The 17,847-nt window shown below is 33.8% G+C and overlaps 1 protein-coding gene across 1 annotated transcript; it reads right to left on the bottom strand.

Moving 5' to 3' along the window:
* Positions 1-316: 316 nt before the first annotated feature.
* On the bottom strand, positions 317-15,076 carry LOC120175333. The gene is made up of 3 exons (XM_039181974.1): positions 14,935-15,076; positions 3,771-3,924; positions 317-803 (listed from the first exon to the last, which is right to left on the bottom strand). Exons 1-3 carry the CDS (start codon positions 15,074-15,076, stop codon positions 317-319), a joined length of 783 nt encoding a protein of 260 aa, XP_039037905.1.
* Positions 15,077-17,847: the final 2,771 nt, after the last annotated feature.

Raw genomic sequence — 17,847 nt, 5'->3', positions numbered from 1 at the left:
AAATTTTGGAAGAGCCCTTTGATAAATATGCTGCTGATAAAGTTATGGAGATAAGATTGCAAGTGATTAACATGAAAAATTGGTTCGAGGATGATTCTTGTTAGATCTTAAATGGAATAAGCCCAACAGAGTAGAAGGAAAAAGACATTTTCATGCAAGTGCACGGGATAATGACATGCGCATAGAGAATTGATTCACAACAGATAATTGGTGCATCAGAAAAAGCTAAACATTCTGCTCTCTACTTGTTCTTTTTCCTCTTTAAAGGGACCTACATTGAACTAAACTGAGCAGCCAAGAACACAAACAGTTCAAGCTATTGCATCAAACTTCCAATGACCCCAGCAATGAGAGCAGTGGGATCCCCAAGCACAGCCGATATCACAAATTGCAGAGTCAAAGCAGCCATCTCACAGCATTTCTTTGCCTTCCCTTTACTCCTTTTATGAGGCATTTGAAGTGTGTTTTTCAAGCTTGGGATTCTTGTCTCCAGTTTCCTTGTACTACCCTTGCCATGTCCAAAGTGTAATTCATGCCAATTCTCCACCAACATTTTCCTAACACATGCAACATGCAAGTTATACTTTTTGCAACCTGACCCGTAACTCCAACTCCTCCCTTTATGTTCACATCTATGGCATGCTTCTCTCACTCTCCTATGCAGATACAGTTTCACTTCTCCGTCGTCTAACACCATCGGTAGCTTTGCACAACACGGATGAAGATCGAACCCGCATGATTTGCAAAGGTAAACGAAACCGGTTATTGATCGCGTGTAAATGTGTGTGATATGACACGTAAATCTATGCAATTATAATCATTTGGTGCAAGTAATATAATAGTGAGTGAGTATCGTCTCTACAGGGATTGGGAGAATTCTTTAAAGATTGCTACAACAAGGAATAGTCGTCACTAACTAATCCTAAGCGTCTATATCTAATGATATAAACAAATGAGAAATATGTTATGGCAGATGGTATGAATAGATGGAAAAAGTTTGCTGAGGCAAGAAATGTGTGAAGTGAAGTGAGAATATAATTTTTGTCATGGCAAGAAAAATGTGCAAGAGTAAATAAGTAAAAATTGCCAAGGAAAAAATTAATTGCAAGAGTAAGTAAATAAAAGTTGCTAAAGAAAAAAATGTTCGACTTTTGAATATAGACTAACAACCTCACACAATCAGACTTCTAACGGAGCACTTGGGTTGGATTTGCTATGGCGAGAAATTATTCTATGCCTAGGATGAACTAAGTATGTTGTGCCTATGCTGTCCGACAGGATTTACTAAAGTGTTCCGAAGCTATCTCTAGTAAGGAATCTGATACAACTATTGTCACGACAATACCTCTCAGCGTAAACACTGACCCTAGCCTATCGATTAAGTACTATCCCTTTTAGTCGCTTGAAACTCTCTCCTTATCTCTAAGGAGGATTAGAATTCCACCATCTCGGATTGGTTCCCTTGTTCACATAGATCTAACCTAACTTTCTCGATATTAGGTATCAACTCTTAGAAAAACGACTATATCTCAACATCTCTTACAAAGGCTAGGAATATTATGCCAATGCACCAGACAATCTCTCAAAAGCTCTTACAATGCTAAGGCATAAGATTAAAATAGTGAAAAAACAACAATAAACATAAATATACTTATCATACATTAAACATAAAATAAAATATCATCCGAACAACTCTAACACCAAATAAAACAGTTCATGGTGTGACTAAAATCATCCCAAAATATTCATCAAGTACAAGCCTTTAAAAGATAAGAAATAAAGAACAAGGAGAAGTAAACTAAAAAAAAGAGTTGTTACCGTGACATCATACCATCACCATGACTTCTCCAGTGCACTAGCCTCTCTTGAGGGCCTAGCCGCTACTCCGGTAAAGCCCAACTATGGAGGACACCAAGAAAAGACGAGAGGGGAACAGTGGAGAAGTTATTGCAGTCGCATATTTCAAAGCTTTTAGGGTAGGTGAGAGTAGGGATTTTTAAAATGGTGAGCATAATGTGCTATTCATAGTGGGATTTTTTAGGGTTTAGAGTCCTTGAAATTTCCCCAACAACCATTGAATTCATGCCCATTTCGTGAATAATATGGCAACTGGTAGTGGTCTCAAATCCTTAGCAGGGAAAGAGGTTCACGTGAGGAGCACTGGACAGTTGGCCACACGACGTCAACAATTTTGTCTCGTACTGTGTTAGACTTTCAAGATAGAACTTACCGTGACTAAAGATTCCTCACGATCATCGTCTTCAGTTCCTTTGTCCCTCGCACAAAATTTGTCTCTATAAATATTTTCCTCCTCGATAATTTCTTATCACCTACATCATCACAACCAACACTCAACCCTTATCATTAGCAACATCAGTTTGAAAGAAAAACTAGCCGAGGCAAAACTTATCCACCACATGCATGAAATGTCCTAAATGCAATTAAAATGCTATGGCAATGACTTTTGGACAAACAATAACTTAATTAAAAAGACCTAAAATATAATATTTTTACGGAGTTATCACACCCTCAAACTTAAGCTATTGCTTGTTCTCAAGCAATGGATAATGAAAAACAGAAAATAAAATGCTACGGCCAAATTTTAATTAGGGCAGTCAAGTGGTATAAAATTTTAGCCCTCATCAAAATCGTGGCTTCAACATGTTAGACTAATTGAGATGTCAAGTACCTTTCCCTAGGTTGAGATCCTTTGCAAGCATGTGTGCGTGATTGTATCTAGTGTATGCTTAACAAAATTGGAAAGTCCTTATGTAAGTTCTTTTGTTTTGCCAAGGCATAAAATTATTCATTAAACACAAAATTACTCGTATTTATTCAACACTTAACTAAATAATTTTTTAAACATTGCACAAAGGGAGTCAACCTATCATCACTACCATCCCACACTCTAGATTAGTGGGAGCATACCTTCCATCCCCAAGCTAGTCAGACAGAGTCATCACGTGACTACTTTCATTCACTCATGTGCTAAGGATGCCATTTATTCAAGGGTTTCCAGGTAATGCTGTCACACAAGAAGTGTCTCTCTACAACTATTATGAGGTATTTATTTGCAACACAATTAAAACATTAACAATAAATAGTTTAACTTAGTCTTTTCACGCATTAATTTATCAGTTAAGTTCATTACCAGAATTTTATGCCACGACGCAAAAAAGTTCTTTCATAAAAAATTCTATGTTCCTCAAGCATAGAAAACATAAAATCGTGTTCAGAGAATTACAAAAACTCATGTCCCAAGGTCGGTTTATCTTCCTCTACAGTCATGTACATTAAGTTATAACCATGACAAAATATTTTATCACCATCGGGCATCATCATCTTATTCCAAGTAACTATCATAATCCTAACTAATGCCATAAAAAAATTTCTGCTAACATTATCAATGCAAATGACTAAGTACGAGCATAATACCTCCCCCAAACTTGAGGGATACATTATCCTCAATGCATGAAAACTAAGTAAATTAAACTAATCTAAATGCAATACAAATGCAAAGGTGGTGAGGTACCCCATTGTGGTGGGGCAACTTTGCTAGACGCTCGAGTACTACATCTCTTGAGTGGGGGTGGGCTATTGGAGTCTATATCGTCGAGCATGTACAGTGATGAAATATCAACAAGTGCACAACCAACTGAACGCTTGAGGTGTCGCTTGGTCCTGAGAGGACTAACTCGTCGTGGCAATTCCTCTATTAGTGGGTTCTCAGCTGAGTGTTCCAAAGGTTGGCTTATTTCTGCCAGGGTAACAAGTTGGTGGTATGCTCGGTGGCTGGTTCGGTGGTAGCGTCTTCAGCAACATCTTCAGGTTGGACAGTTGCTTCCTCAAACAATTCTAGTTGAAGCACCTGAGTATACTCCGAGGAAATTGGGTTGCTGAGCTCATCATTCTCATCTTCTCTTTCTTCAACAACCACGAAAAATGAGTAGTGTTGAAAACATTTTGATGTTTCGATATAACAAATTAAGTATTATTGAATTTTAAGATTTTCTAATCATTTTTAAGTATATTCGATTCAATTATTCGAATAACAAAATATTATTCCAAGTTTTTCAAAAATCAATTTCAAATTCTTATTAAAGTATAAAATTGTGTTTTAAACTTAAAATATTTTTTGAAACAATTTTACAAAGTATTTCAAACCAAAATCGAGCCAAAAATCAAATTTACAAAGTGATGTACCGATGCACTACATGATGCATCGATGTACACCCATTTCGAATGCATTTTGTGTACCGATGCACAAGCCTTGCATCGATGCACTCTTAAATATTTTGAAACATCAAATGTATTTTGTGTACCGATGCACAGACCATACATCGATGCACTCCTGGATATTTTAAAACATCGAATGTAATTAGTGTACTGATGCACCCCTAGTGTACCGATGCACTAAGTCTTATAACGGTCGAAATATTTGAATTTTACACATAGTGTACCGATGCACCTTGTGTATGCATTGATGCACACACGCTCCCAATTATTTTATTAATTGATAATTACACTATAACGACTCTATTGACTTCACCAATGATCCCCAACGTTCATAAGTGATCCAAGGTGTATTTAAACAAGCTTAGGAGCCATTGGTCAACAACAATTAAGAAGAATTGAGAGAGAATCAAAGAGAAAGCATCAAACCTTAAGTTTGAGCATTTTCAAGCCTATTTCATTCAATATTCATTTTTTCTTTCAAGAACACTTATTGTGCTCAATTGTATTATTCTTGAGTGTTCTTTCTTTGTTCTAGAATTGTGCAAACATCTTGCCTTGTGAGGTTTTTCTGTAAGTTTGTGAAATTTATATGTTCTCTTTGTGAGAGAGTGTTGTCAATATTTGGGGTATAATTCTTGAGGAATTTGTAAGGTTACCCTTTGTCCTCAAAAGAAAGACAAATGAGTGAATTTGTGGAAAATCCTTAGTGTGGATAGCTAAGATAGTGGACGTAGAATTTGGTTGAGAAATTCCAACCACTCTAAATCGCTGTGCAATTATTTTCTATTTTTGTAAAAGCTTCCACCAAAATTTTTATTGCCAATTCACCCCTCTTGGCTATTTCGTCGATCTATTAACTCGACAATTGGTATTAGAGCCTCACTCATTTGAAGGTTTAATTATCTCTTAAGTCGATTCGATCGATAATCAAGTCATCAATGGCCTCCACTTCAAACTTCAACGTTGGTCTTGATTCAATGTCTGTCAACAAGCCTCATTTCTTCAATGGAGCTAATTATGCTTATTGGAAAAATAGAATGAGGTACTTCATTCAAGCAAGTGACATGAGAGCATGAAATATCATAGAAGATAGATACATCATACCTTCCACTCATTCAAGAACGTGGAATGAAACAAAGACAAGAATGTTCCAGCTCAACTCAAAGGCTATTCATATCATATTTTGTGCTCTTGGACCAGATAAATAAAGGAGAGTTTCATTTTGTACAACCGCATATGAGATATGGGATAAACTACAAGTCACTCATGAAGGCACAGACGAAGTAAAAAATATAAAATTAGTCTCCTAACTCATAACTATGAAAATTTCAGGATGAAACCGGATGAAGACATCAAAGCTATGATGGATAGATTTTCAACGATTGTCAATAGTCTCAAATCATATGGAAAGATCATCCCAAATGAGAAGCTTATAAGGAAGTTAGTTTACTCTCTTCCGAAAGCTTGGCAATAAAAGAAAACGACAATCATTGAGGCTAAGAACTTAAAGTCTTTAACTATTGAAGAGTTAATTGGTTCACTCCTCACTCATGAAAGGATGCTTTAAGATGAGGTAGACCTCGAGAAGATTAACGGGCCAAAGAAAGAGACGAAGAAAAAGAAGAACATGGGAGTTGCTCTTAAATCCACAAGAGATGAGTGATTCAGATGAAGATGATGATGACGAGGAGATGGCATTATTTGCCAAACAGTTCAGAAAATTGATAAAGCCTAACCGAGGAACAAAATTCAAACGAAACAAAGGCTTCAAAAATGAACCGAAGGAGAAAGACCCTATTATTTGCTACGAGTGTAAAAAGCCTGGTCATGTCAATACGATTGCCCGTAATTAAAGAAAAAGGGTCAAACCAAGAAGAAACACAAGGCTCATGTTGCTACATGGAGCGATGATGAAGGTTCCGATGAAGAGGAACAAGAAGTAGCAAACTTGTGCTTGATGGCCATCGGGGAAAACTCTCAGGTAACCTCTAACTCATCTAATTTTGAAGATTATTCTTTTGACGAGTTTGTAGAGGAATATACTGGGTTGGCTTCGGATTATGAGAAATTATTTTTAAAATACAAAAGTGATATTTCAAAATTGAAAAATGAAAATAATCTCATATCCAAGACCAACAATGATCTTTAAAGTAAAATTAAAGATTTTCAAATCAAACTAAATGAGTTTGAAAAGAAATTTCTAATTTGCATAATTTACTTTCAAAGGTCAACGATGATCATCAAAGAAAATTGATGATCTTAAAACTTCTTTTGATAAAGTTGGAACAAAACGTTTTGAAAATGAAGAAAACTCAAAATCCAACTTTGTTAGAAAAAGTTTTAAAAACTACAATCATAGAGGTCCCCGAAGAACCTCTAATGGAAAAATCATTAAAAGTATATGGATTCCTAAAGAACTCATTACTACTAAAGATAAGGATATCCTACACAAATGGATACCCAAGGTGACTAGAATTTTGGAGACTAATGAATATGGACCCAAAAGAAATTGGGTACCAAAAATAAAAAATTAATTTATGTTTGTAGGGAAAGGAGCATTGCTACAAGGCACGAGAAACAAGTTCAAACTCATGGTACCTTGATAGTGGATGCTCAAGACATATGACCGGAGATAAGAGCCAATTCATCGAGCTTAACGACAAAAATGGAGGAGAAATGACTTTTGGTGATAATTCAAAAGGTCACATTGAAGGTATAGGTACTATAGGTAATACCTCTTCCATACAAATTCAAAATGTTTTATATGTGAATGGGCTAAAGTATAATCTATTGAGTAGTATTCAATTTTGTGATAAAGGATACAATGTCTTATTTGAAACAAATAGTTGTAAAGTCATTAACATTGCATCTAATCGGATTATGCTTAATGGTCATAGAATAGGAAACATTTATATGGTGCATTTAGATTCAATAAATATGACTAATTTATGCCTAGTTGCTAAGGATGAACATGGTAGTTGGTTATGGCATAGAAGACTAGGACATACCAGCATGAGTGTTTTAAAAAGACTAATTTAAGGAGGTTTAGTAAGAGGTTTTCCAAAACTAAAATTTGATAAAGATAAAATCTGTGATGCATGTGCTAAAGGAAAACATCAAAGAGCCTCTTTAAGTCCATTAATAATGTATCAACTAGTAGGGTATTACAATTGATTCATATTGATCTTTTTGGGCCAATTAGAACCGTTAGCTTGGGTGGAAAACAATATTGTTTTGTATTGGTAGATGACTATTCTAGATGTACTTGGGTTCTATTCTTAAGTACTAAAAATGAAGCATTAGAAAAATTCATCACTTTTTCAGAAACAATCCAAAACGAAAAATGTTACTCCATAACTAGTGTTAAGAGTGATCATGGAACTGAATTTGAAAATCTTTGATTTACTGAGTTTTGTAATTCTAATGGTATTAGCCATAATTTTTCAGCACCAAGAACCCCTCAACAAAATGGAGTTGTTGAGAGGAAAAATCGAACTTTAGAAGAAATGGTTAGAACTATGCTTTGTGAAAACAATTTGCCAAAATATTTTTGGGCATAAGCCAGAAATACCGTTTGTTATGTTATAAATCGAGTAATGATTAGGTCAATTTTAAAGAAAACTCTATATGTACTTTTCAAAAATAAAAAGCCTAATATTAGTTATTTTTATCCTTTTGGATGTTTTGTTTTAAACAACAGTAAAGAAAATCTTGGCAAATTTGATGTTAAAAGTGATGAAGGATTTTTTTGGGTTATTCCTTATATTCTAAAGCTTATCGAATATTTAATAAAAGAACTTTTGTGGTAGAAGAGTCTATACATGTTGCTTTCGATGATATTCCCCTTCTGAGGAAGGATTCTTGTGTGAATGATGATGTAGGTATTGTAAACAAAAATGATGTTAGTTATGATGTTGGAGAACAATCATCAAAGGAAGACATGAAAGATGAGGAAACTCATGATGTTCTCGAGAATCCGACCAATGAGGAAAGGGAAGTCTCTTACCTAAGAGAGTACAATAATGTCAAGGATGATGAAATTATAGGTGATCCATCCAAAGGGGTAACAACTCAATATTCTCTTAGAAATATATGTAATTATGTTGCATTTATCTCATGCATAGAGCCTAAGAATATTAAAGAAGCATTAAATGATGAACATTGGATTATGGCTATGCAAGAAGAGTTAAATCAATTTGAGAGAAGTAAAGTATGGACATTAGTTGAAAGGTCTAGTAATCAATCTATTATAGGTACTAGATGAGTATTTAGGAATAAGCTTGATGAAAGTGGTAATATAGTGAGGAACAAAGCTAGACTTGTTGCTCAAGGCTATACTCAAGAAGAGGGCATAGATTTTGATGAGACATACGCTCCCGTAGCTAGGATGAAAGCAATTAGAATGTTATTAGCATTTGCATATTTCAATGGATTTAAATTATATCAAATGGATGTTAAAAGTGCATTTTTAAATGGTTTTATAAAAGAAGAAGTGTATGTGGAAAAACCTCCTGGTTTTGAAGATTCAAAATTTCCAGATCACGTTTTCAAATTAACAAAACTACTTTATGGTTTAAAACAAGCTCCTAGAGCTTGGTATGAAAGATTGTCAAAATTTTTAATCGAAAAAGGTTTTTCAAAAGGTAAGGTTGACACTACATTATTTTTAAAGAGAAAAGTAAAGATTTATCAGTAGTTCAAATTTATGTTGATGATATAATATTTGGTTCTACTAATGATGTTCTTTGCCAAGAATTTTCTAAGCTAATGTAGAGTGAATTTGAGATGAGCATTATGGGGGAGCTCTCATATTATTGGGACTCCAAATCAAGGAAAGAAAAGATGACATCTTCATCAATCAAGCTAAATACGTCAAGGATATTCTCAAGAAGTTTGGACTGGAAAATAGGAAACCTCATGCCACTCTAATGAGTTCTTCTACAAATCTTGATAAAGATGAAGGAGGTAAATGTGTGGATGTTAAATTGTATAGGTCAAAGATTGGCTCTTTACTTTATCTAACTGTAAGTAGACCGGACATTATGTTTAGTGTTTGCTTATGTGCTAGATTTCAATCATGCCCTAAGGAATCACATTTACTAGCTGTTAAGAGAATCTTTAGATACCTTAAGGACACTCCTAGTTTAGGACTTTGGTATCCTAGAGACTCTAGCTTTAGCTTGCATGCCTACTCTGATACGAATTATGAAGGATACAAAATAGATAGGAAAAACACATCCTGTACTTGTCAATTCTTAGGAAATATGTTGATTTCATGGTTTTCAAATAAACAAAATTGTGTTGCATTATCTACCACTGAAGCGAAATACATTTCAGCCGGTAGTTGTTGTGCACAACTTTTATGGATAAAACAACAACTTTTAGATTATGGAATTGAAGTAAGTACCATACCTATCAAGTGTGACAATACTAGTGCTATTTGTCTCACTAAAAATCCCATCCAACACTCTAGAACTAAGCACATTGAAATTAGACGTCATTTCATTAGAGATCATGTCGCTAAAGGAGATATAATTCTAGAATATGTTGATATTATGCATCAATTAGCGGATATTTTAACAAAAGCTTTAGATAAAGAAAGATTTTGGACACTTAGAAGAGAATTAGGTTTAAATGACCTATCTTCACTAAGTGTTTAAAATAATTTTTAGCACTTTTAATTAAGATTGAAAAATGCTTATAAAAATAACTCTTCCGATTACATTTTTTGCTAATAGTTAGGGGGAGTTTATGATTCTTATTGAAAATTAATTATATGTTCAAATAATGTTTAATGATATATTTGATTGATTGAACATTGTTAATTTTTTATCTATAAGTTGCCAATACCACTAGAGATGATTAATTTAGCATTTTGAATGTTTAAAACATATTTTTGACATTTTTGTGCATAATGCATTGATACACTAGAGAGTGTACCGATGCATCACTTGAATGTGCAACGATGCACTCTGCTATGCATCGATACACCCATCGGGTTTTGGGTACTAAATCCCTAAAATCCTCTTATTTTCAAAACTCTTAAAATAAAACACACCCACATCGTACGCCTCCTCTCAACTCCAAATCTCCTTATTGCTTCAAAACAACTATTTTAATTCAGAATCCTCTTGCATTTCAACTCCAAATCCTACTAACATCATTAAATCCGTGCAAACAACATCTCATTCTCACAAAATCCGAAATTTTCAAGGTAATATTTGAAAAACCCTTGTTTTATTGATTTTTGAACTTAGGACTAGTTTTGATTAGTTCTAGGTTGAACTAAGTATCGTGCATTGATTATATGATGATTCTAAACTAGATTTTACAACCAATTTAATCAAAAACACACAATTTTTCAAAATTTTCTTTGAATTTCTAATCTAGTTTACGGTTGTCTTCTTTCTAATCTATTTATCAAACTAGGGCTTAAGGTTTCAATTGATATTCTCATCCTCTCCAAAACCAAATTAATCGTACTTACTTAAAGAAATCGGGATGGAAAAAGGATAAGGAAACTGTTCAATGGGTTCGAACAACTAAGAAAACTCCAGGAGCAAGCTCTTCACGAGCTCCACCTCCACCAACATTAGCAGATGATGATGATCCTGAGCTTCAACAACTCATGCAAGATATTGACGATGAAGTTCCCGAGCACGAGCTGGAACAACAAGAGGATCAAATGCCTCTATATTTTCGATCATTTTAGGAGTCATTTGATCTAAGGTTTGCATCCATAGAGTCCCATCTAACTGCTATGGGGGCTCAACAACGGGAGATGAATGAACGTTTAGATGCGCTCACACTCGAGATGCGAGCACGTTATCCTCCTCCTCCTCCAGATCCTTCTTTGGATGACTAGACCTATCTTGCTTTAGTTTTCTTGGATTGGGTTTGGAACTTATTGTTAAACGTTTTGATGTTTTTGGATTGTTTTATTTTGGATGTTTGAATTTGTTATGGATGTTGGATGTTTAAACTTGAATACTTGGTTTGGTTGAATTTTTAAATTGAACTTATTGCATTTTTGCATCATTTATATCATTTAGAATGTGACCAATTTACTATCTCACATTTGTTTATGAATATTGATTTATGAAACTAATGGCTAACCTTTCTCTTGATTGTGATCATAGCAGTTTAAGCTATATCTATAAAATAAATTAGCTAAATTTTTTATAACGATTGTTTAAAAAAAACATTTTATAGAGTCTTTTTTATTTAACAAAAAGGGGGAGAATATAGTAAGGGGGAGTAATTTTACAAAATTGATTTCAAAAATGATTTTCAAAGAAAATCTTAAAATTTTCTTAAATGTTTTGATATATCAAAAAGAGAGAGATTGTTGAAAACATTTTGATGTTTCGATATAACAAATTAAGTATTATTGAATTTTAAGATTTTCTAATCATTTTTAAGTATATTTGATTCAATTATTCGAATATCAAAATATTACTCCAAGTTTTTCAAAGATCAATTTCAAATCCTTATTAAAGTGTAAAATTGTGTTTTAAACTTAAAATATTTTTTGAAACAATTTTACAAAGTATTTCGAACCAAAATCGAGCCAAAAATCAAATTTACAAAGTGATGTACCGATACACTACATGATGCATCGATGCATACCCATTTCGAATGCATTTTGTGTACCGATGCACAAGCCATGCATCAATGCACTCTTGAATATTTTGAAACATTGAATGCATTTTGTGTACCGATGCACAGACCATGCATCGATGCACTCCTGGCTATTTTGAAACATCGAATGTAATTAGTGTACCGATGCACCCCTAGTGTACCGATGCACTAAGTCTTATAACGGTCAAAATATTTGAATTTTACACATAGTGTACCAATACACCTTGTGTATGCATCGATGAACACACGCTCCCAACTATTTTATTAATTGATATTTACACTATAACAACTATATTGACTTCACCATTGATCCCCAACGTTCAGAAGTGATCCAAGGTGTAACATCCTCAATACGGGGGTAATGATTAAATTATAGAGTTTCAGAATTTGGTGATTAAAGTAGAATAATTAAATAGTTCAAGGACTTATATGGGAATGTTGTGTAGGATTAAATTGTATAGAAGAAAGAATGAAAGGCCACAAAGGTCATTTGATGGTAAGATAATTTTGGGTTAGAGTATTAAATTAACCAACGTGGAAGTGAAGGAAACCATAAACAAGTTTCCAGTGTTATCATCTTCTTCATCTTTCTTCATACGTGAGAACCAAGCTAAAGGTGAGATCTCTTGTTAGTTAATTTCTTGATAAATTTAAGGTTGATTTATGATCATTAGATGATAATTAAGCTTAAGGAAAGCTTAATTTGTTTTAAAACAACAAGATGAGGGGTATAGGAAAGATTAAAGAAATAAAGTGGAAAAGTGAAATCTTGATAGGAAAGTATTAAGTAGATTTCAAGCCTAAATCTGACTTGTCATTAGTGGAATTAAAAGATATGAAGTGTTAAAATTGAATTCAGAACAAGTAGAAAATGTGGTATAATTTTTGAATGCCATATAAAGGATATGATTTTGTGTTTAAAAAAGTAAATATTGAATAGTAATAACTGTAAGTATGTGTATGAAAGTTAAGAAATATTAAAGGAGGTGAAACATAAAGGGGTTGAGCTGAAAATGAAGTAATTTTCGTATTGAAAATATGATTCTGGGCTAGGGGTATCGGTACCCATTCAACAGGTACCGATACCTCCAAAGCAAAATTTAAGAAGGAATTCAGAGGGTACCGATACCCTGAAGAACAATATCGATACCATCTTTAAGCAAAATTTACAGAATGCAATTAAGGTATCGATACCTAGTAGAGGGTACCGATACCTACCTTAATTAAAAGATGAAAATAGTCTTTCTTTTGGTCTAAGAAGTGATAGATTAGAGGATATCAATTACAATTCTGATATGAATCCATGTATGATTATGTAGATACTAAGCGTAATCTCATTCCGGAACAATCGAAGGATTAAGATCAATTCAAAGAAACAAGGCTAAGGTGAGTGCATACTAGAGATGTAGTTCAAAGGAATTATGACTTGTGATAAGTCTATTCCTATGATTAATAATTATTGCATAGTCATTATGAACATGCATACATAATGGTTATTATAAATATATGCATAATTTATATATGATATATATATATATATATATATGTGTGTGCATAGTAATTGTTAAATAGCATATGATTCATATGAATAGATGAAAGTACACATGTTATATGATACGAGATAGATAATTATATGTACATGTACTATGTGATAAAAGGAAAGATATATGTGGATACAAGAGAAAGGATATGAATACATGAACATATGAATAATAATAATTCCCATGTGGTGTGATATGAGAGCTTTAGGTATAGTTGGCATGCCAAGAGTCGAGGGTTTCATAGGTCTTTCGGGACATATTAACAGGTCATTCGGGACATAATCATAGGTCTTTCGGGACAAATCTCATATGACACTCAGTGGAACTTATACGAGCTATGGTGACAGCAGATGTGTATAACCTCTATGCACTAGAATACCTTAAGTTCTCAGTATATACATGAGCCTATAAATAATGTGAAAAATGTGTGTATTGCATTATAGGTTATCGTATTAGCTTTGGTTATAATAAATCATATAAGTGAAATGAAATCATGAATGATAGTGAGGATTTTATATGAATAGTACGTTACATGTTCATACTCATAAGAAATGCATTATCATTATAAGTTTATGCCTCACTAAGTTTATGACTTAGCGTGTAAGTGATTTACACGTAAGTACAGAAAAGAAAGAAGATCGGTCTTAGGAGTAGTATATCATCATTTGAAGATCAGATCAGAAGCACCTTATACAGTATGTCCACTTATGTAATATATGTGTTGGCATGTAAATAAAGTCATTTAGCATATACGCTCTGATCAAGGTGTAATGTTTTGAATTTGGTAATGTAAATATAGTTTTGTGTTTATAAAAGTTTTAAATTTACTATGGTTTTCATAAATGTATGTGCTTTAAAAAGTCAATGTGACACCTCGGATTCATATCCGGGTCGGATATGAGTTGGGGTGTTACACAAGGTGTATTTAAACAAGCTTAGGAGCCATGGATCAACAACAATTAAGAAGAATTGAGAGAGAATCAAAGAGAAAGCATCAAACCTTAAGTTTGAGCATTTTTAAGCCTATTTCATTCGATATTCATTTTTTCTTTCAAGAACACTTATTGCGCTCAATTATATTATTCTTGGGTGTTCTTTCTTTGTTCTAGAATTGTGCAAACATCTTGCCTTGTGAGGTTTTTCTGTGAGTTTGCGAAATTTGTATTGTTCTTTTTGGGAGATAATGTTCTCAAGAATTTGGGGTATAATTCTTGAGGGATTTGTATGGTTACTCTTTGTCCTCAAAAGAAAGACAAATTAGTGAATTTGTGGAAAATCCTTAGTGTGGATAGCTAACGTAGTGAACGTAGACTTTGGTTGAGAAAGTTGAATCATTCTAAATCTCTGTGCAATTATTTTCTATTTTCTACAAAAGCTTCCACCAAAATTTTTATTACCAATTCACCCCCTCTTGGCTATTTTGTCGATCGATTAACTCAACAAGTAGCAATTGGGGATGAATTTATTGGATAGTTGGACATAACATTTTCTGTTTAGGTATAAAATGTTTTCTCGCCTTCTGGTGTTGATGGTTTTGGCTTCGGCAAAATCTCATCAGGGAATGATAGCAAATTTTCATTAGATATTGGTATAAGCTCATTCAAGAAATCATTGAGCATAGAATCCCTTGCCTTGACATATGTAAAGAAGGTTTCCATATGGCCCTATAGACGCTTCAGCCTTTCCTTGGTCTCTTGAGTGAAAGTCACAATTGCAGCCATCCTTGCCGCTGCAACTGTTTTCACCCCTCGCTCTAAAATTTCGCCTAGGGCATCATCAAAGCTCATTAACTTGGGTACTTTCTTCTTTATAATGCCCTCTTTTGACTTGATGAATTCCTCAAGGGGCTTCCCGGGGACTTTCCCCCCTACACAAGGCAATAATTAAATTTGGGAAAATTAAACTACCTCTAGCCCTCTTAGCATATGCGTGGATTTTCTCGAAGATAATCTTGTCGATGTTGATTGGTCGTCTATATATAATGGAATGAAAGAGCATCAGTTGCCTCAGTAACACAGTTGAATTGTGGAATGTGGGCATCAACTTACCCTTGAGAAAATCAGTTGGGAGCAGTTTCTTTAAATTTAGCCCAACCAAAGCATAGGTCTTTGAGCACCCCATCATACATTTCAGAGTTTTCTCCGACAATGAATTTCTTGTGCAGGTCCTCAACCTTCTTGAGCTTAAAGTAGCGGTTGATGACTGAGGGGTAAATTAGATGAGCATGCCTCAGACGTATACCGAGTACTGGGATTGGTCTCCTAGGTACGCGTAGAACTCTTTGACCATCTCCAGTGCCATGGCCTTAGGGTGTCTCGCAATTTCTCCCATTTGTGTTTTTTAACAATATTCATCACCTCATGTCTGAATGACTCATCATCATCATAGAAAACACAAAACCATCTTTCAAGTAAACTTGTAGTGTAACATCCTCAATACCGGGTTAGTGACCAAATTGTAATATTTCAGAATTTGGTGATTAAAATGGAATAGTTGAAAAATTAAATGATTTATTTGGAAATATTATCTTAAAGATGTTAGTAATTATAAAGGTATTAAAGGGCAAAAGGGTCATTTGACCAAGAAATGAATTAAAAATAGGATATGGTAAGGATTTATATACGTGTGAAAGGAGAGATTTCTCCAGAGCTTTCTTCTTTTCTTCTTCTTCTTCATTTCCTCCCGTGTCTCCATAGCAAAGGTAAATTTTCTGATTAGTTGATTATTTGTTGATTTTAAGTATGGGTTTTGATCATTAGATGATAACTAAGTTTAAGGAAAGCTTAAGTTATCTTAAAATCAAAAGATAAAGGAGTTAGAGAAGATTAAAGATTTGGAGTTCTAGAGTGAAATCTTGAAATAGAGTTTATAATAAGAATTGAAAGTTAAATTTAACTTGTCATCAATCTAGTTAAGACATATGAAGTGTTAGAATTGGAATTAAATCATGTTGCAAAGTTGGTATAATTCTTGAATCTCATAAGGAGGATAGGATTTTGGGGTTTAAGATGAAATAAATGAGTATAGATTAGTTTAAATAGGTGTATAAGAGTTAAGAATAGAAAAAGAGATGAAATATGAAGAGTTAAGAGAATAAAGAAGGGATTTTCGTGCTCCAAGTATCATTTCTGGGTTGTGTGCATCGATGCACTCTCAAATAATTAAACATCGAATGCAATTAGTGCATCGATGCATAAGGAGTGCATCGATGCACCTGCTTAAAATGCAAACATCGAATATGATTTATGCATCGATGCATGGATAGTGCATCGATGCACCTGTCAAGGGATGCATCGATACATAGTGTAGTGCATCGATGCATGCCTCTATTAAAAGATGAAAATGGCGTTCTTTTAGCCTATGAAGTGATAGCTTAGAATATATCAATTAGTATATTGATATGTATCAATGTGTTATTATTATGTAGATATATAATAAAAGCTTGTTCCGGATCAATTGAAGAATTAGAATCAAATCAAATCAAGAAAGGCTAAGGTGAGTGCAATTTCATTGTACTTATGTTATAGAATAAGCATTGGCTTGCGATGAGCTAGTGACGGAGTTACTATGGTAATAAGTAACTCATCAAATGTTATTTGATATGTGAATTGTATGTATGCATGAGTATATGTGACATGAGTTATACGAAAGAGAAAGTATATGTGATACGTGAAAGTGAATCATATGTTTACATGAAAAGTGACATGAATTACATGAAAGTAAACTATGTGACTATATGCACATGTGATTTGTGACAGAAGAAGAGTAATATGTAATCATAAGAGCAATGAAAGTGTATAAGTGAAAATGCCCATGTTATGTTTATTGAGAGCTAGAGGTATAGTTGGCATGCCAAGAGTCGAGGGTTTACCTATGTTCTAAGGAACATATGTATAGTTTACCTAGGTTCTTCGGGACCTATGGAAAGTTACCGAGGATCTTTATGACCTCTGGATAGTTACCGAGGATCTTTATGACCTTTGGATAGGTTCTTCGGGACATTTATACGAGCTGTAGTGACATCATAGTGGTGCACAACCTCAATAGACTCACGTATCTACAGTTCTCGCATGTGTACCATAGGCTAATAAAGAGATAATATTAATAAACTGGATATGATGATATGTTTGTTTCCTTGTGAAATGTTATGTGTGATATATGATATGGATATAAAAGATCATAGGAATATGAGATAAGAGATATGAATGATAATAACATATATGTATGTATGTATGTATGTATGTACTTGTTATATGTAAAAGTATGTGAGTTGTGTGAAATGATGGTAGTAATTGTTTATGTATGATTACTAGTTAAAGTCACATTATATGTTTATTGCCTCACTAAGTCTGTGACTTAACGTGTAAGTGATTTACACGTAGGTACCAAGAATTTGGAAGAACAGAAATAGGAGTGGCAAAAACAGCAG

The sequence above is a fragment of the Hibiscus syriacus genome, unplaced genomic scaffold (assembly GCF_006381635.1).
Source record: "Hibiscus syriacus cultivar Baekdansim isolate YM2019G1 unplaced genomic scaffold, ASM638163v2 tig00112205_pilon, whole genome shotgun sequence".
Classification (NCBI taxonomy): Eukaryota; Viridiplantae; Streptophyta; class Magnoliopsida; order Malvales; family Malvaceae; genus Hibiscus; species Hibiscus syriacus.
The sequence above is the reverse complement of the archived record's forward strand: the minus strand, read 5'-3'. Positions and strand labels throughout refer to the sequence as shown.

Coding starts and splice junctions, on each gene's coding strand:
- LOC120175333 (XM_039181974.1), bottom strand. CDS start 15,076: ATGGAAACCTTCTTTACATATGTCAAGGCAAGGGATTCTATGCTCAAT. Junction 3,925..14,934: donor AAAACCATCAACACCAGAAG/GCGAGAAAACAT, acceptor TGGTTGTTGAAG/AAAGAGAAGATGAGAATGAT. Junction 804..3,770: donor ACCGAGCATACCACCAACTT/GTTACCCTGGCA, acceptor ATAATTGCATAG/ATTTACGTGTCATATCACAC.